Source organism: Micromesistius poutassou, assembly GCF_964030765.1.
Source record: "Micromesistius poutassou genome assembly, chromosome: 1".
In the NCBI taxonomy this organism is placed as follows: Eukaryota; Metazoa; Chordata; class Actinopteri; order Gadiformes; family Gadidae; genus Micromesistius; species Micromesistius poutassou.
Genome location: NC_140271.1, coordinates 3977857 through 3988420, shown reverse-complemented (window position 1 = coordinate 3988420; position 10564 = coordinate 3977857). Strand labels below are relative to the sequence as shown.

The 10564-nt window shown below is 40.9% G+C and overlaps 1 protein-coding gene across 1 annotated transcript; it reads left to right on the top strand.

The window, feature by feature from the left end:
- The first annotated feature begins 3697 nt into the window (after positions 1-3697).
- On the top strand, positions 3698-10564 carry prkcsh (PRKCSH beta subunit of glucosidase II). Its single transcript, XM_084488208.1, has 18 exons — positions 3698-3734; positions 4271-4364; positions 4460-4576; positions 4672-4767; positions 4873-4930; positions 5077-5194; positions 5663-5792; positions 5914-5998; positions 6254-6332; positions 6453-6536; positions 7135-7305; positions 7607-7697; positions 8322-8391; positions 8620-8709; positions 8799-8873; positions 9004-9103; positions 9241-9396; positions 10097-10564. The coding sequence occupies exons 1-17, from the start codon at positions 3705-3707 to the stop codon at positions 9382-9384; spliced, it is 1632 nt and encodes a 543-aa protein (XP_084344334.1). The 5' UTR covers positions 3698-3704; the 3' UTR covers positions 9385-9396; positions 10097-10564.

Genomic DNA, 10564 nt, shown 5'->3' with positions numbered 1-10564 from the left:
AAGGACAAGGATAAATAACAAATCTCTTTGGAAAAAGCCATCTCTTATTGGAATTATTAAACAGTGTCAGTCAGTATTAGAAATCCATGTTTGCCATACGAAACTCAGAAAAGCTACACATCCAGGTGACAATTTTTTCCATTTCTGTCGGAAAGAAACATATAAATATCCACAGAATTGGAGGAGGAGAAGAGAGGAGGCTATGGAAAGGAAGATGCTGCGACACGGGGGGGGGCCCTACGTCCCGTACCCCCCCCCCCCCCTTTTTTTCCCTTTATGAGGAGTGCTACTGGTGCAAGATGGCTCTGTGCCTTTCTGAAACACCAGCTTCCTGAATGGAGCTGTCGTGAAGCAATGCATTGTGGGACAGGAGTGTCTGCATTTCTTATATTTTTTTTGTTGGTTGTCTCTAGTTAAGGATTTAACTGTTCATGGTGTTGTTGTGGTGTGTCTGTCACACTTGGAGTGTCTGTGGTGATATTTAGTTTTTAGTTGTTTTGGGCTGTAGGTCTTCCTTTGCTGCTCTCCTGGTAATATAATAACTTAGATACAGACCAATCACACACACTCGTTTTGAGTCCATCTTTTCTTATCGATTTTTTCTTTTTTTTACTTTCTGAGAATAAGCCATGAGATGTTTTGACGCCTATGTTTTGCCTATTTTCTATTAACCACAGTTGCTATGTACGTGTGTCGCTACCAAATGTCTGTGGCATCGTTTCATTTAGCAGATCCCCCATGCACCATCATAGCATTCACTTTGCTTACTTTGTCTGCTAATGTCTAGTCATAACTCACCAAACCAAAGGATTGGCATGGCAGAAGGGGATGCGGTGATTTCAAAGAACACGGACGTTAGAGGAATCAGAGTGATAAATGTTCAGGGAAGAGAAGAGAAGCGGTGACCTTATAACGGTTATGAGGGTTGTCTCTAATCATGTTTTTCATGTTTATAGCTTTTTTGCCTTAATGTATGATTGCAGGACACAAATACCTGCCCGTATTTCGATTTATATGATATCAAAATGAATATAATAGTATATTTATATCATCATGATGGTATAGTCTTCGGTGAGTTTTAGTTTGTCTTTACAAAATGTGGGGCAGTGTTTGTGTTTAGACCGACAAAAGCAGCGCATCAGTTGGTGGTTTTGTTGCATTGCAGTGGGTCATAACGATTGTGTTGTTTGAATCAGGAAGGTGCAATGACTTTACTTTATAGCTAGCTAATGACATGCGAGTAAATGAGCAAATTCCACTAAGACTACGTTGGATGGAGGCATTTTTTTTCGTTTCAATAGAAATCCACACCTGGCTGTGCAATCTGATGAGCGAGTGAATGCGTGACGAGGAGAAAGTGTTATAGGTCTAAATATGGTCATGGGTCATTCGGCGACATCACCTGGATCCTGACCAATGGTGTTAAAGGATTTCAACAGCACATGCCTCACAAGGTCACGGTTTGTTTGTGACTTCTTCACAGGGTAAAAAAAAACACACACAACTAAAAATTAAGTAGAAGACAATTATAAAGTCAAGAGGTAGTTTCTGCTGGTCAGTAACTGTGCTTATCTTGAGACACTTTTGCATGGTGCGACTGACGTTTGCGTGCATGACCTGCACTGTCACGAGACGGAGTGGAGGCCAACACACAGGACTTCATCCGGTCCAATGGGAACCCAATATTAAGATCACGTCTTTCTTTTTTAAACCACATGATTCCCATATGGGTTGGCCTTTTTCTTTGAAGATGTTTCCTGTTTGTTCCTGTTTTGGCTTGGTTTTATTTCATAAGCTATGAAACGTTAATATTTAATTGCCATAAAAACACGATACTGTAGCAAATGTTTCTTATTATGAAATTATTCAATTGATTAATTGCTGCCATTCTTTTTAAATGAAGTAAAAGGAAACCATGGGATATATATCCTGTATGTTTTCTTTTGAACAGTCTGTGTACAGTTTATTTTTGTATTGTTCTGGTGGATGGTCTAGAAATTGAAATCACCTAATGATGATATCTGCTATAAGCATTATCAGCAATGTACATACTGTAATATTGCATTGTAAATGATCAATTTAGTCAACCATGAAGGAGGGCAAATAATCACATGTATGTTTGTTGAAATTAACCACTGAAGCACTACAGGACACAATCCCTCCATCTTCTCCTTCTTGTTCTGTTTTATTTACGTTAACGTGCGCAATCTCCTATGTCACATTCTAAACGTGCACATTCATCAGTAGTGAGCTTAAGCAGCACTTTATTTTCGGTAGGTTCTGGGCGGTGCTTTGAGGTGGAGCACAAACTGTGCTGGAATTCTGGTATTAACTGAATAAGATTACATTCCACCAAGTCAAGTCCCAAACATTCATTGTGCAGTAGAGGCATAACTGACCTCAGTAGTCATGCTATAATAATAATAATAATAATAATAATAATAATAATAATAATAATAATAATAATAATAATACTCCTTGTGAATGAGTTTTGACTTATTGGTCAATGTGAATTAAGTTTATAAAAGGGATGTGACTCATTTATTGAAAGTAAGTAATAAGTGGTGTGTTCTTTGATGACTTGGCCATTTCTAGAATGATCTCCACCCCTTCTTCTTAGTAACTTGTCTTAGCCTAATAAGCCTGAATGTCAGTCTCTCATGGTGTCCTACCTAGCCGGTTCTCTTTGGGATTGCTATCAGGTTACTTTGTCAAAAACTGACTCCCTCTGAGAATAATTCTCTGGGCTTTAACCATGTGTTTGTTCACAACTTTTAAAAAGATTAAACAACTGAAAAAAAAACCACCATGAAATGATTGTAATATTTGTAAATGATCTTGCTGTAATGTGTAAAATGTGTCTAAGTTATTTTTATTATATTATTTTTATGAAAGGTTTTTCCTTTTGACAGAGGCTGATGTGTCATTTTGTGAATAAATGCATTTAATAAGCAAACATCTATATATAAAACAATATCATATATATCAGTATATTTTTCTTTTATTTCACTGTTCGGTACTGTAAAGTGTGTTGAAAATACAAATAAAGGACGATTTTTGTATTAAATGTAATATGTGTAATATTTTATCAGTAAGGTAAGAAACAGATGCCTCTCATCTCCTCATGTTGACTTGACGACTTTTTGCGCAATGTCACAGCACTAGATATTTAATTTATAAAATCATTGTACAGAATGCCAACGTCTAGCTGTTACTATTCACACATTTCAAATATAAAACATAAAACATAGCAAATACATGTCCAGCTTTCAAAATGGTATACTTTGAAGCCTGTGAAAGACAACATACATATTATAATACAAATGCACGACATGGACGTATTTCCCAGGATGCTCCGTTTGAGTCACCCGTCCTTTCCACCAATCATTTACTGTGGAATAATTATACTGTCCAATCAGAAGAAACCACCGCTCGCGAGGGTCCGCACATGCGCAATCCAGTAACGAAACAATGGAAAAAATACATATGTTAAAAGAAAATATAAAAGACAGCAAATACATGTCCAGCTTTCAAAGTTGTAAAGTTTGAAACCTGTGAAAGATGACCTACATATTACAAATGCACTACATGGACGTATCTCCCAGGATGCTCCGTTTGAGTCGCCCATCCTTTCCACCAATCATTTACTGTGGAATAATTGTACTGTCCAATCAGAAGAAACCACCGCTCGCGAGGGTCCGCACATGCGCAATCCAGTAACGAAACAAGGAAAGGTAATGAATGATAAGCTGTTTGTTCGTTTCACTAGAAATAATCGATATTCTTTTGAAAACAACTCATTTATTGTCATTATTGCAGTGTAAGTCATACAGCTAATAGTCGACGATATACCATTTAAACCACAGTTGTTGAAGGAGTCGTCCTTTTCCTTTGGTTGTACTTCCTTGCTACCGTCACGCTGTAGTCGCCTTCCTCTTTGCTACAGTAATAATCGGGGGATGAAATGTATTTTGTTGTTTTAACAATTACAAAGTATAGCATGTCCGTCTGGTTAATCCCGATAATGATATAAGTAGTCAGTAATTTAATTAGCCGTGCGGTGTAGTTAAATCCTCTGTCAAAAGTTAAGCACCTCATCGTTTGCCACCTCTACACGGATATCCTTTTCTCCTCGTCCCACTCCTATATTTAACTGATGATGTGGACACGCTAAACTTTACGATGTCCCAGTTCCCTCGATGTGCTATAAATGCGTTTCACCCAGTTAGTTTGTATTTATTGTTGTTAAAACCCCTTCTGCTCTGCCTAGAGCATCGCCATGGCCTATTCGTACCTGCTCGTTATGTTCCTGGGGGCGGTCACCGCGGTGGAGGTGCTGCGGCCGCGCGGAGTTCCTCTGTCGAGTGAGAATGATATATATTCCCCTCATTAATCATTGAGCATTTAATCTGCATTAAACTGCCCATGTATCACATCTTGTCTTTTTGCTGATCCACAGAGAGACAGTTCTATGAAGAGAATCGACCATTCACTTGTTTGGACGGCTCGGGGACCATACCGTTTGATCGAGTCAATGATGATTACTGTGACTGCAAGGATGGCTCTGATGAACCGGGTATTTATGGCTCACGTATTGTCACGAAAACCATTGGAGATACCAATTAATCAAATTCGTGGTCTGCAGGAATAACAGCCTTTTGGTTCTTTCAGGCACCGCTGCATGTCCCAACGGCAGTTTCCATTGCACAAACGCAGGCTTCCGCCCAGCTTTCATTCCATCCTCTCGAATCAATGACGGCATTTGTGGTAAGAAATACACCCCCCCCCCCAAATCCCCATACTGTTCACACTAACCGTATGTCTATTGACAATCAAAAGCCTACCTTTTTTAAATGTGTGCTTCCCTCACAGATTGCTGTGACACAACGGATGAGTACAACAGCGGTGCTACATGTCAAAACACCTGCAGGTAAACCACACAAACCTTTTTCTCAACATTGAGATCTGCCAAATCTTGTTGTTTATGTGTATTTAAATTAAACCTTGTGAGGCAAGGCTGTGTAAGGCCAACGTATGAGTGGCAGTTGGATGATGCGCTTCCTGTGTGATTCTCAGGGAACTCGGACGTAAGGAAAGGGAGAGCCTGCAGATGCTGGCAGAGGTGGCCAAGGAGGGGTTCCTGCTCAAACAGCAGCTCATACAGGAGGCCAAGAGGGGCCTGGATGAGAAGCAGGTGGGCATGGGGAACATATCTTCTAGAAGAAGATTGTTTTAGTTTGCTAAAGGTTTATCATTTAGTAGAGCTAACACACACACATTTAATAGAGTGTGTGTGTGTGTGTGTGTGTGCGTGCGCGAGTTACAAACACAACAGGAAATGCTCAAGAGTTTTACATAAATATATTGCCAAACTATGATTTTTGTTATGAATGAATGGCTCAAAATACAGAGTGAATGAATGGCGCTAAATACAGAGAGTGAAGGAAATGGATGGATAAAATATGGGAACGCCATAATATTACCTACATATTATGATCCCGGCCACTCCATTTATGATGTGAAATTATGAACCTCTCAATATCTAACTAACACCAGAACGTTTGTTATTTTACTCAGAAGATTTGTTTGATTCATTTTCAATATTTCTTGCTGGTTTAATGTTTCATATATTCAGTTAAAATATAATGTCTTGTTTAAACAGAGCAAAGTAACTGAACTCCAGCTCAGCAAGAAGGCGTCAGAAGACGCGGTGGAGGCCCTGAGGCTTGTGAAGGAGGCTGCAGAACAACCTGAAAAAGAAGCTAAAGATCGCCATCTAAAGGCCTGGGAAGGTACACCAACACAACATGGGTCGTATTCTTCCACTCTTCCTGTCTATGAGAAGCAGTGGCTATAAAGTCATTCACTGGAGGTTGTGTAATCCTTTGTATTCCCCATGTCTTCCTGTTTCAGAACAACAAGCCGTTATCCGTGCGGAGAAGGACAACGCAAAAATGGCAGAGGCGTTTCTTAGACTTGATGTTGATGCCGATGGCCTGTAAGTGGAGCCCCTAGAATGTATTGTAAATGTAGGTCCTTCTTTCATAATTCTGGACCAAGACAGGTTTAAAAATGACATCATTAGAAATAACTCATTACACGTTCAAGGATAGTTCACAATATAGTTGGTTTCTACAGATAACCTTTTGCCACATACATTTATCTCTTGTATTGTAATTGCTTATACTACTAGCACTACTACCGTGACATCTGTATTGTCTTATGTTTATTTATTCATCTTTTTATCTGTCAGTGTTTCAGCGGTGGAGCTTCAGGCCCACACTGAGCTAGATCCTGATGCAGACGGTATGTTCACCGAAGAGGAGGCCCAGGTGAGACCTCTTCCCACACGGAGCACCTCGACTGGGATCGATTCCATACCAGCTCACCATGGAGCCATATTGTTGTTCATTCAATAGCAGTCATTAAAGAAATACTTTTTTGTGCTTCAGGGGGTGTTGGGAGGAGTGGCAACAGTGGACACTGGAGCGTTTGAAACCATTTGGAGCAGCATCAAAGAGAAATATGTCTCTGAGGTAACAGTCTGGGTATTTGGGCGACACATCAGGCCCTCTGAACATGGTTCATTGCAGTGTGTAATTTGTCTGCACTAAACTCTGTAAACGGGGGAAAATTGTGTAACAACCTATTGGACAAAATGGGCTGTTGATAACTTTTGTGGCTGGGAAATGTACGATACTAGTTTGAATATTTATTTATTTTTAAAGATATCCTGAGTACTTTGAGTGAGTATATTGAGTATCAATTATGAAAGTGCTTTAGTATAACTGATGCCAGAACCTTTTTCAATATCATCGCCACAAATACTAACGACATTGACATTGTATAAATCAATTAAATATTTTAATCAACGTAAGTGGATTCAAGGCATTAAAGAGGCCTTTTACAGTCTGAGTTGTGCACTGCCAATTGGACCAGTTTAAACCAACTTTGCCACAGATGGCCCCATAGAACACGGTTACCTCATTTTACAGTAAAAACAATTAACCAAATGAGTCAAATCAAACCGTCAGGAGAATGTTGGCATAATGAGAAACAAAGGCCTGACCACAGGCGTGTGTGAACAGCCTTTAGAGCTCTGGCTATTTCACCTGAAACCTCCACCTGCCTCAGCCCCCGACAGACATCCCCGCGCCGGAGGAGCCCCCCGCCCCGGAGGAGACGAGGGAGCCGGCCCCCGACAACGACTCCGAGCAGTACCCCGACGAGGAGGTCCCTGAGGAGTACGAGGACGAGGACCAAGACGACGAAGATGATGAGGACCAGGACGACGACGACGATAAAGTAGGATGCCCCCCCCCCCCCGCCGAGTTTGCGTTTTTAATTTTTTTTTTTCATCCCCTTTTGGTCTTAAAGGTCCTGTGACATGCCACCCGGTGTGGTGTGATTAGCCATTACGAGCCGTTTTGGAAATCTGCCCCTTATGACATCACAAGTGGGCGAGTCCAAAACAGCTTGTGACGGTGGCCTGGTGACATGTGATGGGACCTTTTTAAAGTGAAACTCTCTGGATTATATTTTCAGTGGCTGACCCCGTCTGTGTTAATGTTTGTTTGTTTGTTTTATTTGTCTGTCTGTTCTGCAGATCCCACCCACGGTGCCGCCCACTGAAACCACAGAGGACGACGAGCAGGCGATGCCACCGTATGAGCAAGGCACCCAGAGCCTCATCGACGGTGAGTGCTTGATTCAGTGCGCGCTGCTGGTGTATACCGGTGGCTTTTATCAACACACCCCGCCGTTCCCAGAGCTTATAGCCTGAGTAGCTGCTGACACTGCATCCAAGTGCATTTGGTTTCTCGATAGCTCAGCACTTGTTTGATGGATGGAAGTTTTTGTTCATTGTTTTGAAATACAGGGTTTATTCATCAGCCTTTTTCTTTTTTTTTAAGATTGCACTGTTTTGTAGAACCAATCTTTTTGTTTTCGCTAAGTGCTGGGGTTATAGATGTATAAAAAATGCTGAAGTACATTAGGATATTGCAACTACATTTGTATTGAATGTACAAAAATACTGCCTTTGTTTTAATAGCTATACCTTATGGCTATTTTAATGTATAATGGTAGATGGTTTCTTGAATCTGTTTCAGAACAGCTAAATGAACTCGACAACTGAAAACGACTTTCCACATTTTAATGGGACCACTTTTGAAGCTGTAGGATGCATAACTTTTAAGTGTGTGTGTGCGTGCGTGCGTCCGTGCGTGAATACGTATATGTGCGTATACCTCCAATGTAAATGGATTTAATGGATGTTTTCTGTGATGCTGTATCATTAATCAAGTTATTCTGAATCCCAGTTGCCCAGAAAGCCAGGGATGAATTTGATGAGGCGGAAAGAGCTCTTCGTGCAGTGGATGATCAAATCAAGTGAGTCTTCCTGGATGAATATGGATGGACTTGCTTCCCATAAATAATTATCCTGTCCTGCATTGTATCCACAAATGTCGGCCTGCTCGTTTGTCTTTAGTCATGGCACAATAGCCACTGCATTATTCACATCACATTTTTTTCAATGGGGATTGGAAAATAAAGGATATTTCAGTGTTGGTTGTTTAATGACCCCATTGTGACTTGGTTTGATTTGTGTTTCTGCAGGGGCCTGGAGAAGGAGATCTCCCTTGATTTCGGACCTAGTTTTGAATTTGCCTACCTCTATGGCCAATGTTATGACCTGACTACGAGCGAGTAAGTTCACACTGTACAGACTAGTCAAACCCGTGACGTCAGCATATATGTCTAGACAGAGGACACTCATCTTTCTTCTCCATTTAAAGGTACATCTACAGATTATGTCCATTCAACCGAGTATCCCAGAAACCCAAGTTTGGGGGATCTGAAACCAACCTTGGGTAAGTAAACTCGGCAGGGCCTTCATCACATATTGTAAATTTAAGTTTAAGTTTTGTGTTTTTTAAGTTTTTGTGTTTCGTTCACCCCCTGCCTTATCCTTTTTAACCATTTTTTCCCTTCATTCTTCAGGTCCTGGGGATCCTGGTCTGGTTCAGAGGAAAACGTCTACTCCCAGATGAAGTACGACCACGGCACTGGGTGCTGGCAGGGCCCCAACAGATCCACCATGGTACGTCCCCCGCCTCTGCCGCCGCCCCGAACCCCCGTTTGGCTTCTTCACATAGTACTTCACTCAGCCCTGGTCATCCATATTGACAGCACGGGGACACTGTTCGCAGACGTTAATGGCGCCCTTATCCCTTCCAGGTGAAGCTTACTTGCGGCAAGGAGACGGTGGTGATGTCTGTCTCCGAGCCAAGCCGCTGCGAGTACCTCATGGAGTTCACCACCCCGGCTGTGTGCCTGGAGCCTCCAAGCCTAGACTCAAACCACGATCACACAGAGCTATAGGCTCACCGGAGCGTAAGTTAAAGCAGGCAGCATTGGCGAGACATGAGGCCATTATCGGGTCCGATGTCAGAACCAGGGTCAGGATTAAATAGGGAGCGGAAAGATACGAGTAGTGCCTTCACTTTGTAAAAGAGTTAGGTGTATATGGAGTTACATGATGTCTACTCCTACACTTAAAATCATTCGAGCTGGGGTGGGGCTTTTTCCACGCACCAACCGAATTGACCTTATTTTGAGGAAAGATCTCTTGTGATTCCAGTCCCCCAGTTGAGAAAGAGCAGAGCAGGAAGCGTGAGGTAATGGTAACTTCATTTGAGTCCTTTCACAGGAATGATTTACAATTGAATAATGCTGTTAATGGATGTCAGATCTAGTTTTCCCTTTTAGAAAAAAAAAAAAAAAACTAGCAAGGCTATTTATGCTTTGACACATTTGTAGTTTGAAATGAAGCGTTTCATTGTGTGTTTTACATTGTTTTGTATGGTGAGGGCCTACCGACAATGGATGTTAAGTAAAGATTATCTGCCAAGATTATGTGTTAGGGGTTATAGTTAAGAATGTCATGCTAATATTTAATATTGTCTTAAACCATTTGTTGCATCAAATGTTTCATAGCAGATGCTATTGCTATGAAGGCCTTAAGAAAGTTACAAAATGAGCATGAATGATGACTGTAAGGGGAAGGAGTTTATATGTATGCTCTCCCTTTCAGGTGGCATTTAAACGGACCACTGGCAGCCACCTCTTCTGCAAGAAGCTGAGCAGAGATCCATGTGGGACTTCCTTTCTTTAGTTCAGAGTTACTAGGTTGTCTACTTTGTTTTACCCCGATATCAAACTGTAAAAGTACTTGTCATTCCATTAAAAATAAAGTTGTTTTAACATGTTCCAAACCAGTTCAATTTTTTTGAAAAACTAGTATGTAAGTATATATTACGGATCATTGCAAATTATGTCTTATCTGTCTCTTTTTAAAATGCTTTTCTATTCAACACTAATAAAAAGATGAAGACTTTAAGAGAATGAGTTCTCCTATATTCTTTAGTCTTTTGTCATTTATTACAGCAAAGTCATACGATGTGCATATATATATATAAATGTTGGCCACCTATAATGAGATTGAAATTGGCATGGTTGGTGGTTGATGGTTATCAATTATAGTTTTGACAAGGAGATCCAT

Bases quoted from the DNA above. Each gene is read 5' to 3' on its own strand.
- prkcsh (XM_084488208.1), top strand. From the start codon at position 3,705: ATGCGCAATCCAGTAACGAAACAAGGAAAG. The intron at 4,365-4,459 runs GTGAGAATGATA...GCTGATCCACAG, and splicing joins GCGCGGAGTTCCTCTGTCGA to AGAGACAGTTCTATGAAGAG. The intron at 5,195-5,662 runs GTGGGCATGGGG...TTGTTTAAACAG, and splicing joins GGGGCCTGGATGAGAAGCAG to AGCAAAGTAACTGAACTCCA.